The sequence below is a fragment of the Carcharodon carcharias genome, chromosome 19 (genome assembly GCF_017639515.1).
Source record: "Carcharodon carcharias isolate sCarCar2 chromosome 19, sCarCar2.pri, whole genome shotgun sequence".
In the NCBI taxonomy this organism is placed as follows: Eukaryota; Metazoa; Chordata; class Chondrichthyes; order Lamniformes; family Lamnidae; genus Carcharodon; species Carcharodon carcharias.
The window spans coordinates 106,820,730-106,847,096 of NC_054485.1; the positions used below are offsets into that span (position 1 = coordinate 106,820,730).

Sequence of the window (26,367 nt, forward strand, 5' to 3'; positions counted from 1 at the left end):
ATAGTAATGCCGCACCACACAAATAACAGACAATGATCATCTCCAACAAGAGAATCTAACCATCTCCCCTTGCCATTCATTGGATTACCATGCTGAATCCCCAACCATTAACATCCCGGGGCTACCATTGACTAGAAACTTAACTAGACTAGTCACATAAATAATGATGAAGGCAGAGAATGTAAATATTGCAGTGAGTAACTCACCTCCTGACTCCCAAAACCTGTCCACCATCTACAAGGCACAAGTCAGGAATGCGATGGAATACTCTCCACCCGCTTGGATGAGTGCAGCTCCAACAACACTCAAGAAGCCCTATCCCAATCAGGACAAAGCAGTCCACTGGATCAGCATTTTATCCCCCACCTTAAACATTCACTCCCTCTACCACTGACACACAGTGGCAGCAGTGTGTACCATCTATAAGATGCACTGCAGCAACTCGCCAAGGTTCCTCGATAACACCTTCCAAACCCACGACTGCTACCATCTAGAAGGACAATGGCTTCATACACATAGGAACACCACCATCTTCAAGTTACCCTCCAAGCTATGCACCATCCTGACTGGCAAATATATTGCCGTTCCTTCATTGTTGCCAGGTCAAAATCCTGGAACTCCGTCCCTAACAGCCCTGTGAGTGTACCTACAACACAAGGTCTGCAGCAGTTCAAAAAGGTGGCTCACTACCACCTTTCAAGGGCAATTAGGGGTGGGCAATAAATGCTGGCCTGGTCAGCAACAAAACATCCCCTGCAGTCACATTCAGCCTATGATAAATTACATTAACTTTAATCAGTAGATGAAAAAAGAGAGGGCAGATAAGCTACAAGAAGACAATCTAAAACTAGGAACCAGCTGAGTTAATACAAGCAGATCGCAATGTTGTAGCATTTGCTTGTTCTGCACCCTGGCCCTATCATCAGCATAGCTGTTGTGCATTAAGTGCTATCTGGTGAGTGAACTATATGTTGTCGGTTGCATTTTTTTTTACTTGTTCATGGGATTGTGAGCATTGCTGGCTAGGCCAGCATTTATTGCCCATCCCTAATTGCCCTTGTTCAGGGGGCATTTAAGAGTCAACCACATTGCTGTGGGGAGTCGCATGTAAGCCACACTAGTTAAGGACAGCAGATTTCCTTTCCGAAAGGACATTAGTGAAGCAGATGGGTTTTTTTTACAACAATCGGCAATGGCTTCATGGTCATTATCAGACTTTTGATTCCAGATTTTTATTGGATTCAAGTTTCACCAAGAACATTACCCTGGATCTCTGGAATACTAGTCCAGTGACAATACCACCATGCCACTGCTTCCCTTCAACCCCATCATCAATCACAATCTTTTGGAGAGGATTTGAAGTGCCTAGTTTATAGAAAAGGGAAAATAAGGCTTCCATCTTTTGCTGGGCTCTGGTTCCTGTTGTTCTCATGAAATGGAGGCAGGATTGGCCTCCCCTGTACTGCAGTATTCTAATTTGGCACCGAGTGTTCTGTCTTACTCAGCAGTCACTATTAGTGAGGGAAACTGAAAACCAGAATGTGAAGTTGTGGTTGAAGAACATGGTTGACTAATGCACCAAAGTACAACAAAATCACAAGTTGTTCATAAATCACACACAGCACCAGGGAAAAAAGACCTCACCCTGCTGTCAAGGGCATTTTGCCATATTTTCAGTCATGCTTTAATCCTGACTTGGCAACGAGGTGCTCAAATGGGAAATTTATTCCAATCCTCAGCACTGACATCCCTCACCTCAAAATGAAATGCATAACAACTCCACACCTGACATGTCATTACTCTACATTTAATCTGTATGTACTGCATATAGCACTAGAGAGAAAGTAAAATAAAAATAACATTGAATTTGCAGATGTCAAACTATGAAAGCCCAGACAGATAATGTCAAAAGAATCAAATGCTTCATTGGTTTTACAAGAAACCACAAAGTCACAGGTACACAGGTCTCCTTCATACCTTTTGATGATGTCGGTGCAATAGGAGCAGCAGGACTGTGGTCAGCAGTATAGCGACGACACTGATTAGCAGGCAGAAAGCCCAATAGAAGCTCTTCACATACTGGCCCAGGTAGAGGTGAAAGGTCGAGAACAGGCAACACCAAGCCGCCAAATAAAATACCTAAAGGATCAACAAACGCCATTATACAGGCAGTGTTCCTATTCTGTCACCCTGCCTGAGGCTGGATATTAAAACTACTAAAGCAGAACAAGAATCTCCAAGATCTCTGCGCTCCACCAATTCCAGTGTCTTGAGTATTCCTCGCTTTGCTTCACCCCATTATTACCGTTTATGCCTTCAGTTGTTTAGGTCCCAAACTCTGGAATTTCCTCCCCAAACCTCTCTGCTTCTCCCTCCTATATAGAGTCTCCTTAAAACTTATCTTGTCCTAAAATCTGAATATCAAATGCAATTTTTATTATAAATGACTGAGAATATATATTTATTTTTTAAAAAAAGGGGGTTTAGGTGATAATCCAACCATCGGTAAAAACCTAAATTGATGACCACGACTATGGACCTTTTTCCTAGCTTCTCAATTTAAAAAAAATAGATCCATAAAATAAATTTGCAATACTATTCATGAAAAATGACTTGTTTTACTGCTCTATAACATTTTTGTATTCTCACTAAGTTAACATCTCAGCTGTTCCCAGACAAATATACTTATGGGAGCAATTTAACCTCACTTGCCTGTTGGGAAACTTAGGAATCAGATGTAATTAGGTTTTACACTCCACCTAACTTTGATTTCTACTGAAGTCAATGGAAAATGACATTGAGTGGGGTGAAAAACTAGGGTTCCAATCAATCCTTTGGGATTCCTGCCCAGACAGTCAGGTTAAAATTATCCCTCAATTTATTTCTAATCAGAAATAGATGTTATTTTACAGCATTCAGTTTAAGAAGCATTTGAAATTTGAGAATTTGATAGCTCAGTTTCAGACTATACTGCACTACACCATCAATCACAATCTTTTGGAGAGGTGGAGAAAAATAGAGAAACAATCTCAACAAAACACAAAGGGTAAATCTATTTAGAAATCTGAATTTCAGTGTCAGAGATCTAGCAATCTCTGGGGCATGGATTTCCCCTTTCCTGCCATCAGTTTGAATCTGGTGCCGAATCAAAGAGATCTCAGGTATCCAGCAACTTCAAGCAGAGTAAGCAACAAGTCATATTGAAGTATTCTCACAGACAGCAAACCAGGAAGTAAAAAAAGTACATTTTTAAAATTCATTTAAGGGATGTGGGCATTGCTGGCTAGACTAGCATTTATTGCCCATCCCTAATTGCCCTTGAGAAGGTGGTGGTGAGCTACCTTCTTGAACTGCTGCAGTCCCTGTGGTGTAGGATCATTTTTAATTAAAAAGTTTTCAAAGAGCAAAATAATTGATTGGGACACACACATCATATTAGAAACCAAAGTATCAAAAACTGCTAAAAAAAAGTTATTAAAAATGGGTTTTAAAATAATTGAGAAATGTAATATTTTTAAAATTCATTCATGGGATGTGGGCTTCTCTGGCTGGGGCAGCATTTATTGCCCACCCCTAGTTGCCCTTGAGAAGGTGGTGGTGAGCTGCCTTCTTGAACTGCTGCAGTCCATGTGATGTAGGTACACCCACAGTGCTGTTAGGGAAGGAGTTCCAGGATTTTGACCCAGTGACAGTGAAGGAATGGCGATATATTTCCAAGTTAGAGTAGTGAGTGACTTGGAGAGGAACTTCCAGGTGATGATGTTCCTATCTATCTGCTGCCCTTGTCCTTCTCCGGCTGGGTCAGCATTTATTGCCCATCCTTATTTGTCCTTGAGAAGGTGGTGGTTAGCTGCCTTCTTGAACTGCTGCAGTCCATGTGATGTAGGTACACCCACAGTGCTGTTAGGGAAGGAGTTCCAGGATTTTGACCCAGTGACAGTGAAGGAATGGCGATATATTTCCAAGTTAGGGTAGTGAGTGACTTGGAGGGAAACTTCCAGGTGATCTGCTGCCCTTGTCCTTCTAGATGGTAGTGGTTGTGCGTTTGGAAGGTGCTGTCGAAGGAGCCTTGGTGAACTCCTGCAAAGCATCTTGTAGATGGTACAAGTATAAAATTAGTTTGCAGGGCCAGTGAGGCTGCTCCACAATAATTATTAAATTAGCAAGCCATTAAAAACCAGCTGTACTTCATTCAGCAAGATGCAACTTTTTCAAGGGTTTTTAACTAATAGCGTGAAAGTGGAAGCTCTCATTAGTTCAGTGATTTCTAATTGATTGTAAATCTCAACAGCACTTTCTATGGGACGGCATAAAATCCCTGCCATCACTGATTTTAAGCATTAATCTATCAATTTTAGAGCACTGAAGTCGGATGCTGCGAGTTTGTCATCACTGCTACTGCAAAATCTAGATCGTGGTGTAGCACAAATGGTTGCAGACCAGGAACCTTCCATTCTTGATCTCAACTCAAACACAATAATTAGCCTCAGTAGTGTCTCCAGTCTAGGCAAGGTAAAGTCAACTAGTCCTGTGCTTGGACTGTTACCCATTGACTTCTCTTGGTCATGTATGTGCAGGATATGAGGTGCCAATGGAATCAAGGCTATCCTCGGAGTTCAGTCGTGACAGTCGCTCACAAAGCTTATGGCTCCAGAGAGATCTATTACTACTTGTGGAACTATACAACGCATAAATCATTGCTGTCACAGGACAAGAGAGATTAGGGATGAAAATTGGAAACAGGATGAGCAAAATGGCCAAGACACTGGTTGGCTTGTGACACAGATGTTATGTACAGATACCATGGAATGTGGGTTCACCCTATCTCCCCTTCAACTTCATGAGTTGTACCTCAGCTCTAAAAATGTAATGGAACTAGTAGAGCCTGTTCCACTATTCAACAAGATGGTAGCTGATCTGTGCCTCAACTCCATCTACTTGCCTTGGCTCCATATTTTTTAAATTATCAATTGAGCTTGTGGGAGACAGTTCCACACTTCTACTATCCTTAGTGTGGAAGAGTGTTTCCTAACTTCTTTCCTGAATGGCTTGACTCTGAATGGAAGATTATGCCCCCCTTGTCATAGGTTCCCCCACTAATTACATTTTGCAAAGCTTCCACTGAGAGTAAAAGAAGAAAGAGATTGAGAGAATTGAACCACATCACTCTTATGCAATCCAAAGCAATGCTGGCCATGCTCTGGGAACCCTGCTCACTTTACAATTTATTCGTAACTGAGAATGCATTTAAAAAACAATAAACACGAGGGTGAAATGCTTTGCACTGTTAGAGGTATCCTCTTTCAGGGTAGTTCAAGCTCAACTGGAAAATGGCAGGATCACTTACTGGGGCAAGCAGCATCATGAAGCCAGTGGAACTAAAGTACATGTAGCGTCTTACTTCTGTGTTCATTAAGGATACTTGAATAGGCAGCTCGTAATCTTCTGGTGGCACCTATGGAGCAAACAATAATGCTAGAGTGATAGAGAGAGAGAGAGAGAGAGATTCTATCTTCAATATCCTTTCTCCATATCTGACTTACCTAACTCACACAAAGCCCTGTTTACCCATCACCCACATGCTCACTGACCTACTTTGATGTCCAGTCCAGCAATCTCATCCTTGTTTTCAAATTCCCCAATGGCCTCACCCCTCTTACTCCAGCCCTAAAATCATTTGAAATATCTGCGCTCCTCTAATTCTGGCCCCTAGCACATCCCTGCTTTAAATTGCTCCACCAACAGTGGATGTGCCTTCAGCTGTCTAGGCCCAAAGCTCTGGCATCCCCTCTGTACATCTCTCCACTTCTCAACCTCAATCCTTTAAGACACTCCTTAAATCTCTGACCAAGCTGTTCTAACATCTCATGTGGCTCAGTGTCATTTTTTATTTGATGATGCTCCTGTGAAACACCTTGGGATGTTTTACATAAATGTAAATTACTGCTGTTTAAGTTCCAACAAGATAAATAGAAACGAGAAGGGAAGAAAAACATTCATCACAAGTCACATTTTAGAAGCTGAACTCATGCTGTTACAAAACACTTCACGGACCAATGAACTGCGATTTCACTTGTGGAATAAACAAACTGAGGAATAAGGTTATATTTGGAATCAATGTTGGCTTTGCAGAGCAACACTTAATAAAGAACTGGACAAATGTTAAAAGCTTCCTTGTATTTTTGTTATATTTATTCCTCTATCCATGCCACATGCCATGCTGTAGTTAGAACGCCATCAACCACTTTTTCAATCAAGGACGTCTAGCCATCATTTCCCAAGTAATTCTGGTTTACTTCATTCCCTCTCATTCTCTGTACATAAGAAATAGGAGGAGTAGGTCACTGAGCCCTTCAAACCAGCTTCACCATTCAAGTCATGGTTCATCTTCTACCTCAATTACGCTTTCCCGCTTGATCCCCATAATTCCTTGATTCCCTTTGTATCCAAGAATCTCCCTTTGTCTTGAAAATACTGAATGACCTAGCAGCCCACAGTACTCTGGGATACAGCATTCCAAAGACTCACAACTATTCGAGTGGAGAAATTTCACATCTCAGTCCAAAAATGGCCCTTATTCTGAGGATGTGACCCGTAGTTCTTGACTCCTTAGCCACGTGAAACATTCATATTCCATCTATCCAGTCAAGCTTTCTGGAGAGGCATCTAGCCATCTCTGCTCCTGATTCATCCAAAAAAAAAATTGTGGTGGAAATCTGTAATTCGTTTACTGGAGGAATTGGATCCTACTATCTGAGAGACTGCTATGAGTTTCATGTTTTTAATTAAATAAAAAACACACTTCAAATACAACACACCTACAACTTAGACTTGTTAACTGGGACCTTCTGGCTAAAGAAATACTCACTTGTTCTATAAGACACCTGATGGCTGTTTGTTCAAGCCTCACTCCAGAGAATTCAGAACAACACCTCAGCCACTTCAGGTTAAAGCAGTGCTTTCTTTTTATTCGCTCATGGGATGTGGGAGTCGCTGGCTAGGCATCCCTCAGAGAGCATTTAAGAGTCAATCACATTGCAGTGATCTGGAGTCACATGTACGACACAAGGACAGCAGATTTGCTTCCCTAAAGGATATTAGTGAACCAAATGGGTTTTTATGACAATCGATAAGTTAATACCAGACTTTTATCAAGTTCAAATTTCACCATCTGTCGTGTTGGGATATGAACCCGGATCTCTGAAATACCAAGATAAAAGCAAAATACTGTGGATGCTGGAAATCTGAAACAAAAACAGAAAATGCTGGAAAAGCTCAGCAGGTCTAACTGCATCTGTGGAGAGAAAAACAGGTTTAACGTTTCAGGTCCCTATGACTCTTCTTCAGAGTTAACATTTCCAGTCTCTTAAAGAGTCATAGGGACTCGAAACATTAACTCTGTTTTTCTCTCCATAGGTGCTGCTAGACCTGTTGAATTTTTCCAGCATTTTCTGTTTTTGTCTCCAAAATACCAGTCCAGTGAGAATACCACTATTTCCACCCCCTACCCTGAAAGAGAAGTGCTGTTTTTGTATGAGATGGTAAACACAGCCCCCATTAGACCTCCTAGATGTAAAAGATCCCATGACACCATTTTGAAGAGGAGCATTGAAGTTATCCCCAGGGTTCTGGCCCATAATAATCCCTCAAGCAACATAGCAAAAACAAATTATCTGGTCATTATCACTTTGCTGTTTGCTGGAGCTTGCTGTGCACAAATTGCTGTCACATTTTCCACATTACTACACTTCACTGACTTGATGTCCTGTGGTCATGAACTGCAATATAAAAATGCAAGTTTTTGAGAGATGATCTATTTTGTTCAACCAAAATGTTTTGGATCATGCTTGTTTTATCCCATCTTATCATATGTGCATGTATTGTTAAAAACTTTGCATATTCATGCACTTGCTGTTGTTGTAATTTTTGGTCATGCTTTTTGTCAACATTTAACATTGAATCTGCCTATAGAAACATTTAGATAGGAAACCCTGTATGTAAACTGTAACTTGTAATGATACAGCTGCAGGCACCAGCTGTGCACTGTGGAAATGATTCTTTTTTGTGAATTGTCTCTATTGCTATCTTATATATGTATATAGAGAGAGAGGGATATTCAAAAATACTTATATTCATCAACTGATTGTGGACAATCCCGCAAAAATTTACTTGAAATTAATGCAATTGGAGAATTCAGATTATCCTTCATCATCGCTGACACCATGACAGCACATTTCTAGTAGTTTGTGACTGGGGTTAATCTGCTTTCAACATCATGGAGCTTGTAAAGCACATCCTGTCCTCCCAACCACATAATAATATGTGGCAGCCAAAATAAAAATTAAAACTAAAAATTAGACAATAATTTGGACTACTAAAAAGGAGGAACTAATAATTTATGAGCTTGTGTTTGTGTTACCTGAACTCCAAATCTTGCAAGACTCTCCACGCATGACTCCAGATCGAATCCCTGAGACCACCAGAAGCCACTGGAAGTAAGGTCCAGTAGCATCCGGCCATTGTACAACTCTGCAATGCAAATGGTGGAGATTTTGTTTTTTTGAGCCATCACACAAGCAAGGAGTGTGCTGTAGACAGAAGCAATTTTGCGTGTGACAATGGTTTACTAGTGAGAAGATTTTTCAAACAAGCTTCTTGCATCAGCAGCAACCTGCTACAAGAAGCTTTTGTTTTCTCCGTGTTACTTTTTTGGTTTCCATGACACATCTCCGGAGATCACATGTAGGCTTGTTACTTCCCCCAATGCTTGTGCTGTTAACTGTTTGTGGAAAGTGTATGACAATAGCACAAGTATAATTCACGTTTCCATTACCTGTCACTTACTGGGAAAGCACCCAATGTCCACTCCACACTGTAAGGTGGTAAATTCAAGGTCAAGCACTTGGAACAAGGTTGAATTCTCAGGAGTTATTGTTCGTTTGCTCACCTTAGGACATACTCCCAAGACGCTCTCTCTCCACCACCTTCATTTTTTAAAAATAAAAATCTGATGGAGGTAATCTTAACCCAACTCAGGGGACCAGTTCTACACATTGACTTCAACAGGGGGAGAAATCAGGCGGGCTGTAAAACCAACATCACACCAGCCTCATTCCGTTTTCTAATGGGCAGATCATCATTGTAGTATTTCAGTGCTGGTGCTCCACTTCCTTCTCTCCAATTGTTCCCCCTTTATTACTCTGCAATGTCATTGGTTCTATGCTGGTTATCAGCTCTAAGGTGCCTCGACTAAGTAGCCATTCTTCAATAATAATAGGTTTGGGCAAGAGCCACAGCGCCAAGGCTAATGTGGTCATAATTCATGCTCTCATCCAGCAGGAACCTATGTGGATTTCTCTACCCCCAACCCACACTGCACCCAGGCTGCAAGAGACCAAATGCAGTGCCCTTACAGTCACCTGCTGAAATCAACTGTAAGACGGAGAAGTAGATGTTGGCTTTTGCTTCAGGTGATGACGCTACTTGTGGAATAAACTTCACAAGTTCTCAATTATTTCTTCAGCTCCCAAGTTAAACAGCCTCAAGGAACAGTGCCATCAATTTGCTCTCAAAAGGCCAATATATGTTTCAGGACTTACCTGGTCTCTCAGATGGGCTGCTTTGCAGCTCTGAACCATTTATGCTATTGCTTCGACTACGGGTGCCTGGTCCATTCGGATCTGAAAAATCACAAAAATCATTTCTTCAACTGCTGTAATTTATAGGAAGGGGATATGAAGCAGGCACATTGAGATTGCACAGCATGAGTCACTAAGCCAAATGGAGCTTGAAGGTTCGGGACGCACACTGGTACATGGGATAAATGCTGTGCAGGAACATGGCAAAACAAGGGGCAGGACTGTCGGGGAGCAGTGAGGCCAGGCTAAACCTGCCTGCCATCGATGAGCCGACTGCCATTGAAAATTGGTCAGGAAGTTGGTGGGAAGTGACTGCTAGTGGCTGTTAAAATAAGAGCCATAGGAAGCCACACCCAGGGAACAGTCGTCAGCAGAGGCTAAGTGCTCTCGGAGGGAAATCCTGGTCAGCGGAATGGACGGCAAGTCTGGGGTGGGCTAAGAGAGAGAGAGAGAGAAAATATAAAAGTGGTGCGGCGGGGATAGGGAGAAACAGAGAGGAGAAAGAAAGAAAAAGAGAGATGAATCATAGAATGATACAGCACAGGAGACCATTCATGCCTGTTGCTGGTTCTTTGAAGGAGCTATCCAATTACTTCTGCTGAAGGGTCATGAGGACTCAAAACATCAACTCTTTTCTTCTCCGCCGATGCTGCCAGACCTGCTGAGTTTTTCCAGGTAATTCTGTTTTTGTTTTGGATTTCCAGCATCCGCAGTTTTTTGTTTTTATCCAATTACTTCCACTGACATGCTCGTTTGCTATAGCCCTGTACATTTTTTACCCCTTGAAGTATGGTTCAATTCTCTTCAGAATACTGTTATTGAACCTCCTTTCACCCCATTTCAGGCAGGGCATTCCAGATCATAACTGTGTGAAATGAAGAGTGTCCTCCTGTCACCCCAGGTTCTCTTGGCAATCGCCTTAAATCTGTGTCCTCTGTTTACAACCCTTCTACCATGGGAAATACTTTCTCCTTACTTATTTTATCAAAACTTTTCATCTAATTCCCTTTTAACTTCCTCAACAAGCAAAGAAAATGAGAATCAGAGACATCAGTTGTTAACAAAAAGGACCGATAAATGAGAATTGAGTGGATGGAAATATCAGGCAAATTTGAAGTACTCTGTTTTACAGTTACTCCATATCTGTCCTCTTTCTTATCTAAGGCCCTGGTTTGCCTTAAATTAATTAATTTAATTAAATTAATGAAATCATTAAATTAAACATATTGCAATTTGAAAACTAATATAAGCATTTATATTTTTTACACCTGGGAAGCTGATTGGGGAGGTTCACTGTTGTATTGCTGATGTACTTCCCACAAATTACTCCAGATGGCATGTCTATTCTAGGTCAATGCAGGATTTAGAGCACTTGATGAAAAACAAGCCCACAGAGGATGTAATGTCAATTGTTGGATAACGATATGGCACTCTGAGTAAAGTATTATCTGGAAGTAGAGCTTCAACAATCTGATGTTAAAGTATAGATAAAATGGAATGCTTGCCAGAAAACTATTGCATTTTTATACATTTTTTGGGGCAAATTTTGCCAAACTTCCTTTCAGGATGCCCAGCAATGTATCTCAACACCAACCTCTGAAAAGCACCCACTATACCAATCTTGGTTTCCATTTTCTATGCCCTGGCAGGAAAGAATACCTGCCACTGAGATTGGTGTGACCCTCAACCTCAACAGAATTTCCAGGATCAGTGCAACTGGGTGTGGGGTATGGGGGGGATATCAGCAGAAACATTAGTGGCTCAGCCTGGAGAAATGGTCCAATGACAAAAACACTTTTAGTTAGCCAGAAGTTTCTATAAACAGTGGGAAAATACAAAGCTGTCAACAGTATAGCAGCCTCTGACACCCTTCATAATGCTGGGTACCAGACACACAAAGAGCCGTCCCTGCTACCTAGTGTTGTAGTGACCATTTGTAAAGTGAGATGCCAATTTCCTTCACCTTTCTGTATTCAATGTGGGTGGACATGGAAATTAAGGGAGAATCTGATAACGCCAGGCAATGTTCCCTTTAAAATTTAGTTATTGCGCATCACCCATTTTCAAGGTCCTTTAAATTTTTTTTGCACAACCCTGAACATATTATTTATTAGTAATGTAATAAGACTTGTGTGGTACCTCTTTTTTCTTTATTCATTCAGGGGAAGTGTGCTTTGCTGGCTAGGCCAGCATTTATTGCCCATCCCTAAATGCCCTTGAGAAAGTGGTGATGAGCTGCCTTCTTGAACTGCTGCAGTCCACGTGGTGTATGTACACCCACAGTGCTATTGGGTATCTTCAGCTATTGTGTAGCCGCGCAGCTTAATGTGAACACGGAGGTCAGCTCCTCGCCCTTTATTCCACCCCACCCCCTCCAGCCCACCTGTTGAAATTTCAGGCCATTCACAGGCAGATATGTGGTACACGCATGTACACGCTTAATGAACGCTGCAACCAAGGGATGCCTGTCTTTTATTTTGGGCTGGCTCATTAGCACTTCTGCAAGTCCCAGCTCTAGTTTCCTGAGGTCACATCCCCAGTTGTACTAACAAGACTGGTAGAGTTGGAAATTGGAGCATGATGCGATTATGCTAGATCCCACCCTCTTTTATTTCCTTCTGCTGAAATTACAGGCCAAATGTGACATGGCCTTTTAGTAAATGACTCTGCTGTGCCTCTTGTCAGGTATCAGCTGTGGTTCTGTTGGTAACACTCTCCATTCTGATCCAGAAGATCGTGTGTTCAAGCCCCATTCCTGAGACTTGAGTACAAAACCTAGGCTAACACTCCCAGCACAGTATTGAGACAGTGATGCACTGACAGAGTGCTGTCTTTTCGATGAGATGTTAACCATGTCAGTGACAAGTGTTGTAAGAAATTGGGGACTTGAATAAACAGTTATTTTCTGTTTAATATAGAGCCTTTATAGGATTTTCTAAACAGCATTGATTCTCTCTTTGGAGAAAGGATTTCTAAACACTGACCTCAAAACAGTCTTTTCAGGCTGCCAAGTTGACATTCCTAAGCTGTTCGGATGGTGCCTTGTGCACCCCCTTATCTATGTAAGTGTTTAGAAATGGCCAGTATATGTTCCTACGCATGATGTAAACTAAAAAGCTGACCTCAAGCAGGGTGACGCACAAGAGGGGTGGTAAGCACCCTAACATTTTGAGTACCTGTCCTATGTCCTTTGGTCAGAAAAGTTTGAATAGGTGATTGACACTGGGTAGGCTACTAGCCCCCAGAAAAAGGATGTCTTAACAAGTGTTCGGGAACAGGGGCCAGGTCCTGGTGGTTTAGTATACTGGTGAGGTCTTGGTGAGAGGTCCTGGTGAGGTGCAGTACTTGTCTTTAGCTGCATTCTTCAGAATAGGCAAAGAGGAGGAGGAAGATGAGATCAACACACTTTGTGCCAACTGTTTGCTGGCCTCTAGGATCAGTAAACTGCTCTGAACAGTTAGGGGTCGTATACTTTTTTTCTGTCTAATTAGTTAATGTATCATATCTAAACTGTTGTTTCTTAGTAAACCATCTTAAAATTACTTATGACCAGTCGACTGTCTATTTAGGTACCTGTGGCCCCGAACCCCGAAATATTACAGTGTGCTATAGTGAGGAGGGCGTTGGAGAGGATAGAATTGCAGAGAGGAGAGTTTGTAAATGATTCCATGGCACCACTTTGAACAGAAGGGGAGAGCTTTCCAATATTTGGTCAATATGTATCCCTCAACCAACATTGCTGAAACAGATTAGCTGGTCACTATCACATTGCTGTTTGTGGGAGCTTGCTGTACACAAATTGGTGACTGCGCTTCTTACATTACAAGAGTGACTACATTTGGCTGTGAAGCATTCTGGGTATCCTGAGGTCTTAAAAGATGTTACAGAAATGCAACTCTTTGTTGCTCTTACACTCAGTCATATAGTCATTTAATTGATTAGTAACGTGCGTTTCATACCATTTATCCAGTGAATCACATCTGCTTCCTCTACTGCTTCAAATGATGTCAAGGAGGCTCGTGCTGGTGATATCTTGTAGCCATTGTCATTACACGCCATTGTGACAGGGGACTATGAACTGATGTGGCAGAGCAAGATATTTCTTGGTTTCTGTATGGTACATAACACGAGTTCTGAGACGGCTTTGTACCACCTATGAGACACTGTAGAGCTAGGTCTGATCAGCAACAACTAAGGTGCCAAGTCAGTGGTGATGCAAATTAGGCATGACCACCTGCAATCTAAAATCAAGAACCAAAATGAGATCACAATGTTGCAAAATGAAGGGGATTACAACAAGAACTTCAATTTATACAGTACTTTCAGCATAATAAAATCTCCCAAGATGTTCCACAGAGGCACCTTTAAATAAAATCTGACACCAAATCACACAAGGAGAATTTAGGGCAGATGAGCAGAAGACCATGGTCAAAGAGTTAAGTTTACATAGATTCTTATTTTTTTTATTCATTCACGGGATGTGAGCTTCGCTGGTTGGGCCAGCAGTTATTGCCCATCCCCAGAACTTAACAGTATTGAAACAGAATATTCAGCCCATCTGATCTGTGCCTGTGCTTATATTCCACATGAGCCTCCTCCCAATCAACTCCAACTCACCCTAACTCTGGGACATGGCAATAAGGCCCAGCTACATAATATGTGGAGGATGATTTCACAATTTCTAATTATATGGCAGATTTGTCTTTACAGCTAAAAACTTGCCAAGTGTTTCAGCTTACTGTCCCCATCACTTCCCAGGGTTCAGAATTCCTACTGTTTATGGCTTTATCCTCTTCTTCAGTCTTTTGCAGCCCACCTCTTCCCCCTCTGATCCTGGCCAATATAAAGAAGTGAGCCAGAGGTTGGAAACTCTCATGCACAGCTCACTCTGCCGGGGCAGAAGTCCCTGGTTGTGTCTCCCTCGAAGGCATGGATATGAATAAAGAGTTCAATACGTGGGGACAATGAACACAAATCTGCCCATCACATCATGACACAGCACTTTGGGGTTAAAAATTTCTCCGATCTTCTATCTGTGCTGCAAAATGGTTTAGATGCTACTGTTGCACTGTTGAATATACTGTCAAGGATTTTCCATTTCAGTAGCTCCTGGCTCATGTCAGGAATCCCTTTTGAGAAATCATGCACCCCAGATAGCAATTTTCTGGCCGTTAATTTTAATGGGTGGAAAAATCACAGACTGGGCAAGTGCGAAATTGGATACATATTTCCCCCTCAGTGCACCAGTAGAAAATTTGGGCCTCCTGCTCCCTAGTCAACACCATTTGGATCCCCAGGCATGTTACTACCTGGTCACACACCACTCCTGATGCATTTCGTACAAAGCAAATTCTGGAGTTGATCAAAACACTCAAGTGTTCATCATTTCTCGTTGATGTTGTCGCAGATCAATTTCATGGTTATTGTCCAGATAGTGAGCTGTCAATTAAAAAAGAACACTGAATGAAACTGTTCCAAACTGCAAAGCATGTTACATTGCATATACAGCCCATGAACAGGCCATTTGGCCCACCAGACTTATGCTGGTGTTTATGCTTCACACAAGGATCCTCAAGTCCTTTGTCATCTCACCCAATCAGCAAAGCCTTTTATTCAATTCTCCCTTCTGTAAATCTAGTTTCCTCCAAAATGCAATCGCCTTAACCACTCCACATTTTCACCCCACTCTAGATATATATTCAAATGAATACAGTGAGGAGACTATGACGTTAGTCTCCCTCCCACTGCACCATCCCACTTTGACTGCTTCCTCTTTTCCTCTTCTTAATAGGCAACAACTCCCTTCACTGGAGCTACAGTTCCACGAGTGGTTCATTCTTCATGTGTAAGCCTTTAGTGTCAATAGGCTATCTGGCTCATTAAGCCTAATTGTGTCTTCATGTAGTTTTAAAGGACTTGAGTCTCATACTCAGCTCATAACCTCTTCAGTCAGAACTTTTTTCCCCTCATTTGTTCTCAGGAATTGGGAAACAATGACAAAGTTGCCTTTTGTTACCCTTCGCCAGTCATCCTGAAAAGGTGTTAGTGGGCTGCTGTTTGGCAATTGTGCTTTGCAATTGAGCTTTAGAGGTAGCCCAGCAATTATCATACTGGGCTAGCAGCCTAGAGGTCCAGAGTTCAAATCCCACACTGAGAGGAGATCAAATTGAATTCAGTAAATCTGGCAATCTGTGGGCCAGCAGCAGGGAAATATTCAACTGCCAATCTCTTCACCTTGCTGTTACGAGCCTTGCCTTTAGCCATCTAGGCCCTCAGCTCTAAAATTCCTCCTTCCACTCACGACAAAACCAGTTTTTTTTCTTCCTGCAAGACGCCCCTAAAAACACCCTTTGGTCGTCTGTCTCACAGAATCACACAGTGCAGAAGAGGCCCTTCAGCCCATCGAGTCTGCACCGACACGTGACCTATCTACCTAATCCCATTTACCAGCACTTGGCCCATAGCCTTGACTCAATGTCTCCTTTTCAGTCGTTGTCAATTTTTTGTCTGGCAGACTCCACTGGAGTAGTTTGGGACATTCCAAAATGTCCAAGGTGCTATATAAATGGGAGTTGTTGTTACTGAATGCTGTCTGAGGGCAATAAAAAGCTAATTGGTTCACTAATATCTTCCAGAGTCTGGCATACACGTGACTCCAGTCCCACACCATTGATTAGTGAGAGTAACTAAGGATGGGCATTAAATACCCACTTGCATATGTTGCCTACATCCTAAGAACACTAGTCAGTTGGGGTTTTGATGACAAATTGGCAGCTATTGTAACAACTTAATGTGGTTCAGTGTGAAACTTTGCCTGATAACTCTCCAATGAAGTACTTACTATGTTAAAGGCACTATATAAATACAGGTTTTTGATGTATGCAAATAGATGTTGACATTATGAAAATGTCAGGCAATGGGCTTAAATCGACATAACAATGAATGATTCAGTCTTGTTGACCTGAGTTTTCATTGCGTTCTTCCTTTCAGAGACTCATGTGGGGTACTAACAGCATCCTTTTACATACTGTATTGGGAAAATTTGCTCTCATATTCTTAAAAAAATGTAGTTTACTTTTTTTAAGTCTTCTGGTACAAATGTGAAACAGACAAAGATAGAATAAAGCTGCAACTCAACACAAGACACTTCCCCTTTAAGAAACCAGACTATGGCATCCCTAAGAGACCAAAGCACATGAAAGATGCAACTTAATGAAAACCTATGATCGACCACTTTCAGTAATCTTGAGGGAGGTTACAACTGTGAATGAATTCTGTTTTTGCCAATGATAAATGACAGTGCCTAAAAGCAGTGATAACATTATTAATTTTGATGTACAGCTTCTCCACTCTGCAGCTGAAAAATCTAACCAGTCTACAATGATTGCCATCTACAAGAAGTCACTTGCTGCTGAAAATGTTGGCGCAACAGCAGCAATGAAATATGGGGCTGTTTTTTAAATCTCATTTTGTCAAGTGGGATTAACACTAGCATTCCAAATGGGCAGGTATTTACTGAAAGGAATTTCAGAATTATTAAATATTCTGAAATCTCTTGACAAAAGTGATTTCAAGACAATTAGTCAATTGAACAGCTTTAATTATGTTTGAATTTGCTACTGAAAATTTACTGATTTACTCTATCTGTTCAGACAACAATTGTGAAAGAAACACATACAATAAGGCTTTTGGGATAAAGAGTAATCTCTCTTCCACACCAAAATGCTCCTGCCATCCTACTTCCGCTCTGCTGACTACCCGTAAACATCACAACCAAAAATATTACTGAGTCAATCAGCAACAAGCTTCAAATGTAAAAACTGACATCCCACTTGCAGTAAGTGCTGTAACAGCTCCCAGTTAACATCTCACTAAACCTAACCACTTCTCCTAAGCGAAAGCACAAGCGAGCCTGCAAAACACACGAGAAGTAAAACTTAATGACACACCACTTTTGGCTTTCAATCACCTGCCGGTGTCTTGTTTGTGCTTTCAGTTATTTTCCACTTGCTTGAGATTGCCACAATCATGCGACTGAGATTTTGTTTTGCTATTGGCTGTGATCTCAAGTTTCTGTCTTCCCCCATGCAGTGGTTGGTGATAAACTTGCCTCCTGGGTCACTTATGGTGGTACAGGTCTCATGATTTACAGGAAACTGAGCTGCTCAATTCTTTCAGCCTGACTGCACTTTCGTTTGCTACTAATCTCTCTTTGCAGTTCCCCTGATGCCTGTACCAGTCTCTCCTCTACTACCTCCCCAGGATTGCTAACTCTCCAGGATTGCCACGGAGTCTCCAGGATAAAAGGATGCTGTTGTAGGCATGATAAAAAAATCAACAGCGCATTGAGAGAATTGTGGATCTCTCTCATTTTCTTTGAATACTTTTGTTCATTAGTTAGAAAAATATTGATGAGGCGGTTAAAAAAAAAGGCTGTTTGACTGGGCAAGGCTTAAGTGATGAAACCTCCAGGAATACATCTAACCAGAGTTGCAACCCATCAACCTCAATGTCCCCAGGTTAGGTTGGGCAAATTGTAGCTACACTTAATCCAGCATGAGCACGTGGATACGGTCTATAAGGGAGACTTGATGACTTGCCATCTTTAACAGAGCAAGAAGGAATAAAGGATTTCCAAGAGTGTATCCATTCTAAATAAAGATAAATGAAAAAAAAACTTTTTTCAGCTGGACTTTTCCACGTTCATACATTCTATAAGTGTAAAGATATTGAATTTAAAAAGTGCAAAGACAACATTTTTTTGCAGTGGACTTACAGGCCTGTGCTTGTGAATCAGATCTTGAAATGCAAGTATATTCTGGTTTCCTATGTAGTTCAAAAGCAAGGTTGCAGCTAATTTAAATATAGTAGTGCCTCATTTTGTAAGTCAGAGGATGTGTGCTAACATTGTAACAGGAGAAGGCCATTTAACCCCTCAAGCCTTTTCTGTTATTCAATGAGATGGGTGATTTGTATCCTAACTTCATATACCCCATCCCCCCGTCTTGGCTTTATATCCCTTAATACCTTGGCTAGCAAAAACCGATCCATTTCAGATTTAAAGTTATTCATTATAAGCAAGCATCCACTACTTTTTTGTGGGGGACAGTCCCACACTTCTACCACCGTGTGTGTGAAGAAGCATTTTTCTAATTTCTTTCCTGAATGGCCTGGCTCTGATTTTAAAGTTGTGTTCTCTTGCTGTAGATTCCTGAATAATCGAAAAAGTTTCTCTCTATCTACCCCAATCAAAATCCTAACAATCACAATCCAATCACCCCTCAATCTTTCATATTCCCACTCTAGAAGCTTGAGAACAAAATCTAGGCCGACACTTTCAGTACAATAATAAGGGAGTGCTGTACTGTCAATGGTGCTATTTTTCCATGCAGATATAACCAAGGGTCCCAGCATTAAAACACTGCTGTCTGTGGGATCTTACTGTGTGCGAATGGGCTGCTGTGTTTCCTACATCACAACAGTGACAAGATTTCAAATGAAGTACTTCATTGGTTGTAAAACACCAGGGTCGTAAAATGCATTGCAGAAATACAAGTTATCCTTTTCTTTTGATTTAATAAATTTTAGTTACTGCTCTGATCCATTACAGTAATTGAGAAAGTGGAAGTCTGTGCTTGGGGTTAATCACACAGGAAGAATAATCTAATCACATGTAAGAGAGTAACATTAGCTTAGAATAGATTTAGGGAAGTAGTTCATTCAAAGATTGCACCACCACAGTAAATTGCACTTCTTTTATTGTTCTTCCCATAGGATCATAGTTCAGGCTGAACAATACAAAGTTGTTGCCTAGTGCTGCTCACCCTGTGGGGTAACCCGTATTAAAGGCAGCACTTACACAAAAACTCATAATAATTACATTTGTGAGCCAAATTCCTACAAATTGCAACTCCCATGACAAGCCTTGTTCTGTTGACTAACAAAATGCCAGTGGCACTGCCACAATCAGTTGCTGATTACATTTGTTTTAAACATACATGTCTGTTTTTTTCCATACGATACGCCAACAAAGTTGGAGAGACTTCAGCACTCACACAGCAGGACCTACTCAGTTGCCAGATTTGTTCACAACAAGAGGAGCAGGAAATGTCAAAGTCGCAATTTACAACGGCAGCGCCAAACAGAAAAAGTATGACCGACAAATGAGACTCTCAGAATTATTACAGCACCGATGGAGGCCATTTGACCTGTTGTGTTCATGCCGGCTCTCTGCAAGTAAAATTCACCGAGCCGCAGTCCCTCGCCTTTCCCCCATACCCTGCAATTATTTTTCTCTTCAAATAAGTTATCCAATTCTTTTTTGAAAGCCTGGATTGAATCTGCCTCCATCACAGTGCAGTCCAGATTTTAACTACTTGCTGTATAACACAGATTTTCCTCATGTCATCGTTGCCTCTTTTGCTAATTACGTCAAATCAGTGTCTTCTGGTTCTCGACTCTTCTGTTAATTGTGACAACAGGAAGTAAAGATTGCAGACATGAAAGCAGAGTAAAATTGGACATTGGACAAGGGGGTGCAAAACAGTCAGAATTGCATTTGTTATCCCTGATATCTCATGCCCGATAATTGGTTTTATTGAAGTTAATGGAACTGAAAACGGGGTGGGTTGCTTGACTCCCCAACCAATGTTCAATTTCAGTGCGCTCCGTATAAGAATTTTAATAATATATACAAAATAGTAGCACTTTGAAACTAAGCTGTTAACATAAGGACAAGGAACTAGAGTAGGCCATTTGGTCCTTTGAGTTTGCTCTGCCATTCAATGTCATGGCTGATCTGATTGTGGCCTCAACTCCACATTTTGCCTATCCCCAATAACCTTTGACCTCCTTGTTAGTCAAGAATCTATCTGCCTCTGCCTCCATTGCTCATTGGGGAAGAAAATTCCAAAGATTTACAACCCACTGAGAGAAAAATTCCTTCACATCTATGTCTTAAAGGGAGACCCCTTATTTTCAAACTGTGTCCCCTAGTTCTAGTCTCTCCCACAAGAGGAAACATCTTTTCAGCATCCACCCTGCCAAATACCCTCAGGATCTGTCCAACCTCCCCTCGTAAGATAACCCCCCATCCCAGGTATCAATCGAGTGACCTTCTCTAAACTGCTTCTAATGCATTTATATCCTTTTTTAAATAGGGAGACCAAAACTGTACACAGTACTCACCAATGCCCTGTACATAATAGCAAAACATCCCTACTTTTACATTCCATTCCCCTTGCAATAAACAACACTATTCCATTTGCCTTCCTAATCATTTGCTATACCTGCATGGTAATTTTTCCTGATTCATGTACCTCTGTGCCTCAAGAATTCTGTAATCTCTCTCCATTTAAATAACATGCTGCTTTGCTATTCTTCCTGCCAAAGTGGACAAATCCATGTTTTCCCACATTATACTCCATCTGCCAAACTTTTGCCCACTCACTTAACCAATCTATGTCCCTTTGCAGATTCCTTATGCCCTCTTCACATTTACTTTCCTACCTATCTTTGTGTCATTAGCAAATTTAGCAACCATACATTTGGTCCCTTCATCACATCACTGATTTAAATTGTAAATAGTTGAGGCCCCAGCACTGATCCCTGTGGCACTCCACTTGTCACACCTTGCCAACCTGAAAGAGATCCGTTATCCCAATTCTCTGCTTCCTGTTAGCCAGCCAATCCTCTATCCATGCTAATAAGTTACGTCCTATACCATGTACTCTTATTTTGCATAGTAACCTTTGATGTGGCACCTTGTCAAATGCCTTCTGGAAATCTAAGTACAGCATATTCACAGTTTCCCCTTTATCCATGTTGCTGTAAGACATTTTGGGACATTCTAAGGATGTGAAAGACCCTATATAAAAGTCCGCTTATGAAGTTCTTTAGACGAATATGTGGATGGGGTGAGATGTAGTGAGGTGGGAGGAGATGTGTGTGAAGTGTAAAGATCAAGTGTACACACCAGCTGGGCTAAATGGCCTGTTTCTGCATGGTAAAATTCAAAATGTAATCCAGCTGCTGTTGGCCAGTTTGCACAATGAATATGCTTGGGCCTCAGTAAGCTTTGTGCACACCCTTTGGAAATAATGCAAGCACAAAACTGCTGGACTCGATTTCTGGCTTCCAGTTCCTATGGGAAGTGGAAGGAATTAGAAAACCACTGTCCCATTACCGCACTGCTGTCCTTTTGATAAAGCAAATTGATTCCTGGTGTTATTTAGAAAATAGCATTTTTGTTTCCAGTTTAAGGGCACATTTGAGATACACTTGAGCTTTGCTTAGTTAGCAGGTGTTTCAACAACACCTTCTAGCACCCTTAATGTAAGAAAACACCCTAACGCGCTTTACAGGAGCATTATCAAACAAAAATTGACATTTAGTCACATATTATAAATATTAGAGAAGGTGACCAAAAGCTTGGCCACCACAGGTAGATTTTGAGGAGGGTCTTAAAGGAGGTAAGAGAGGTAGAGAGATTGGACAGGTTTAGGGAGAGAATTTCAGAGCTTAGGGCAGGGGTGGGGAACCTCCAGCCCAGGTGCCAGATGCAATTTTTCATCCGGCCCATGGTGAGATTTCAAAAAATATATCAGAGAAAACAATTACTAGACTATTTAAATATTCCAATTAGTATTAAAAAAAAATTCTGTTTAATATTTCAGTCTATGCTGGCATCACGGGAAATGAAATGACAGTGCAAATGAGCCCCCTGCCCAGAGTTCAGGAAGCTACTGCAAAGGATAAGGACAAGAATAGAACCATAAAGGAAGGGATTAATGATCAGAGCCACATTCAAAGGCCCTTATTTTTATGTATTATATGTTTCCTTTAACAGATTTTTCCTGTCCCGTTTTCTAATATTACACATGCTGTTTTCTAACACTTACAGCAGTGACTGGGGTGAGGAATCAGTAGCGGATAGACTGACCAAAAATCAGCTGGGAGTGTCAGTGAAGCTTTGAATATTCTTAGAGAATTGTTGGAATCTTAATAGAAACACAGTGTTAAAATTTCCGCTTGCATCAGGATGTGCTTCAGTTCATTACAGCTCTCTGTGCTATCCCAGTGTTATTGAAAATGCCTACATCAAGCTTCTGAATATCTCTACACTCAGAGAGCAACACATCTGTGAGATGCAAATTTCTTTCAGGAGTTAAAGGAAGTAACTATTGCAGTTAAGTCAGTCAATCTTAAAGCAAAGCTGCTCACATCAGAAACAAAGAGTGACCTCCAAGAATGGTTAGAAGTTACCTCACAGCGATTAAGTACTATTTGGGATCGTTGAATATTAGCTTCTCTGCTTGTCCTTGCCAAAATCTCCCTCAGGGTAGAATAAGATTGTACCTTCACTAGCTCCCCCTCTGTGTTAACATGGCCTCTGCTACGTGGTTAATATTTTATTCAAATATGAAAAGGACAGGGTCTCTCAGTGTTTCTGGTTCTAAGTTGCAAATCCAGAACTCAGTGGCTCCTAATGAATCATTGAGCCGTTTAGCTGCTTGAGAGAGTTTTTTAACCAGTTCATGGTTACACTTTGCATGATGGGAGCATCCTGTCATAGCCCCGCTGTTAATTAGTGCGCTCATTTTATTACCTTTTCAGTTGGCGTTCTTCGCAGATCCGGCTCAGCTCTGTCAAAGGGAGCCTGTCCATTACTGTTTGCTGCCACTCTCTTGTAATGTCATGGAGATTGGCCTCAGGACCATACTCTCCCTGGAGGATGAGAAAACAAGGAAGCCAGGGCATATCAGAGGACCACCCCAAAACGGAATCTAGTCCCAGAACCTAACCGAATTTAGCAAGGCAGGCAAGTTCAGACAGTGCCATCTTTTTATTATCGTGGGATGCAGGGGTCACTGGCTAGGCCAGCATTTATTGCCCCACCTCTAATTGCCTTAGAAGGTGAGCCAAACTCTACCATTTAAAGGTCAACAACAGCAGCGGTCACAGCCAACAGCGTTCATGCCTCTACAATAACAAGGCTCATTAAGGAAAAGCAGACTCAGGCATCACATTAAAGCAGTGGGTGAGTTGAACTTTTCTGTATTCTCTCTTTAAAAAAGTAAATTAAGTTGGTTTTTATGGGTGTGTGGCTCACGACTGATTCTGTCTATGTGTGTGTGGTCCTTATTAAGGAAAAGATTTCCCACCTCTGGCTTAGGGCATTAGCAGTTCAAGGCACAGCCACCAATGGCAGATCGATGAAAAATGGGGATGGGCAGGCAGCCTGAATTAAAAGAGCACAGGTATCTCAGAGGTTTGTGGACCTGGAAGAGATGAGATAGGATAGGAAGGTGTTAAACAATTATTTCAAGGGATGAAAGCATCGCTGGCAAGGCCAACATTTATTGCCCATCGCTAATTGGTCGTGCAGGTGGTGATGAGCCGCCTACAACTGGGTGGTTTACAAGGTCATTAAGAGTGAACAACCCTGCTGTGTGTCTGGAGTCACGTGTAGGCCACACCAGGTAAGGACAGCAGATTTCTTCCTCTGAAGGACATTAGTGAACCAGATGGGTTTTTTATCAACAGCCTGGCAGTTTCATTATCATTAGAAATGAGTCTAGCATTTTATTCCAGCTTTAGTAATTGACTGAATTTAAATTCCTCCAGCTGACACTGTGGGATTTGAAATAATGTCTCCAGAGCATTAGTCCAGGCCTCTGGATCTGTAGTCATGTAAAATTACCACTATGCTGCTGTTCCCTTCAGTGATTTGAACATAAAGATGAGAATTTTAAAATTTCAGTAGCAATCCAGACAGCCAGTTATGTTGCGTTGAAAACCTACTGAGACTTAGCGCTCAGACTGCCCTTCTGTTGCATTCATAGTGGCCTGGCAAAATGACCACGACTGTCCCTGAAACTCACCAGCTCCACAGGTTCACCTGTGGAAAATTTAGTGAGAACGGAGTTCTCAATTTGTATCATTAACAAAAACTGATGAAGCCCCTCTGCAGAAACATCCCATTCATTATTCTATTCACTCATTCATGTATTTGTCAGAACTTGAAAGTGGATTTTCAAAAATTGTTTCCTTCGGCAGGGTTATTGAGAAGAGTGAGACTAATTGAATATTTCTTTTGAGGAGTCGGCATAACCTTCTGTGGTGTATCATTCTGATTCCTTTATTATAACAGCGACTACACTTTGTACATTCTCATTTACCAACCCAAGACAAAAGATAGGTTAACAGCACTACTTGTCTATGTACTTTAATATACTGGAGGCATGGCATACACAACTCACTGAAACTGTTGTTGGTGAAGTACCTAATTAACCAAACAAAGCTTGGTGTATCTTAAAATGAATGTGCCCTAAACTGGGGAAAAAAACACTATGGCCTAGATAGCAACCATGGATTAATGAGTCTTTGACTTCCATGTCTGGAAGAATTCTCTTGACACTTACATACAGCCAAACAACTTTATTCTTCTCCTACTTGGATCTTTCAGTGAATTCACCATTGAGCCATGTTTCTGGGTCTGGCCAGCTGCAGGTACCACAGAATCAAATAATCAAAATCAAAAATCATAGAGCACAGAAATTGGCCATTTGGCCCATCAAGCCTATGCAAGATCTTTGAAAGAACTATCCCATTACCCCTGCTCTTCTCCAAAGGCTCTATTTCAAGGACTAATCCAATTCTCTTTTGAAAGTTCTGCAGAATCCACTACCATATCTACCCTACTTATTGAGACCTATATGCTTCTGAGACTTGGATAACCTACAGCAGGTACCTCAAAGCGCTGGCAAAGTACTACTAGTGATGTCTTCGCAAGATCCTTCACATACGGTGTCAAGAAATGCAATCCAAAGGCAGTGTCCTCTCCAAAGCCAACATGCTTAGCACTGAGGCACTAATCACTCAAAACCAACTAATGCTGGGAAGGACGTGTCGTTCATATGCCTGACGCCAGACTCTCGGAGCAACTGCTCAAAATTCAGGCATGAGTGAAGACTCCCAGGAGGACAGCAGAAATGCTTTAGGGGTGTCCTGAAAGCTTCCTTAGGAGGCCAAACATCCCCACTGACTCATGGGATACTCTGGCTTGTGACTGACCGAAACGGAGAAGGTTCGTTCAGGAAGGCACCAAGCACATAGAGAAATTGCGCCGGGAACAGAGGGGAAGTCAAGGTGTCAGAGAAAGTACACAAACATCCCAACAACTGACCCGCCGAGCACAACCTGCCCCACATGTGGCAGAGCTGGTATTCATACAATGGACTTAATCAGCCATCTCAGAACCCATCAAACTAGAGTGGAAGCAAGCCATCTTTGCTACTGAGGGAGCCTCCACTGTGAGGTGCAGGCTTTAGCGACTTAGAGGCTTCAAACCTCTCAGATCAGCGTAAAAAAAAAAAAACCCCGCAGTACTGTTTTAGAAAATAGGGAATATTCCCCTCCCCGCTCTGGCCTTAATATTTAAACTTCTCCCAATGATGTTGGTTTAAGGCTAAAAAGAAAACAAAAAAAAAACTGCGGATGCTGGAAATCCAAAACCAAAACAGAATTACCTGGAAAAACTCAGCAGGTCCGGCAGCGTCGGCGGAGAAGAAAAGAGTTGACGTTTCGAGTCCTCATGACCCTTCGACAGAACTTGCGTTCGAGTCCAAGAAAGAGTTGAAATATAAGCTTATATTTCAACTCTTTCTTGGACTCGAACGCAAGTTCTGTCGAAGGGTCATGAGCACTCGAAACGTCAACTCTTTTCTTC

The 26,367-nt window shown here is 41.6% G+C and overlaps 1 protein-coding gene across 8 annotated transcripts in view; it reads right to left on the reverse strand.

Annotated features, from left to right (window-relative positions):
• Positions 1 to 26,367, reverse strand: part of LOC121291606 (transmembrane protein 268) — a 38,466-nt gene that overhangs the window by 11,606 nt on the left and 493 nt on the right. For 2 of the 8 annotated variants that reach the window (XM_041213047.1, XM_041213040.1), the window contains exons 2-8: positions 23,245 to 23,363; positions 14,948 to 15,077; positions 13,598 to 13,879; positions 9,600 to 9,680; positions 8,420 to 8,529; positions 5,348 to 5,455; positions 1,978 to 2,139 (exon numbers count right to left, since the gene is read on the reverse strand). In XM_041213047.1, the coding sequence (XP_041068981.1) occupies positions 1,978 to 2,139; positions 5,348 to 5,455; positions 8,420 to 8,529; positions 9,600 to 9,680; positions 13,598 to 13,697 (561 nt within the window). In that variant the 5' untranslated portion in view covers positions 13,698 to 13,879; positions 14,948 to 15,077; positions 23,245 to 23,363. Of the gene's footprint in view, positions 1 to 1,977; positions 2,140 to 5,347; positions 5,456 to 8,419; positions 8,530 to 9,599; positions 9,681 to 13,597; positions 13,880 to 14,947; positions 15,078 to 17,587; positions 17,662 to 23,244; positions 23,364 to 26,367 lie in introns of those variants that run through there. The other 6 variants (XM_041213041.1, XM_041213043.1, XM_041213044.1 and 3 more) reach the window with 5 other exon arrangements.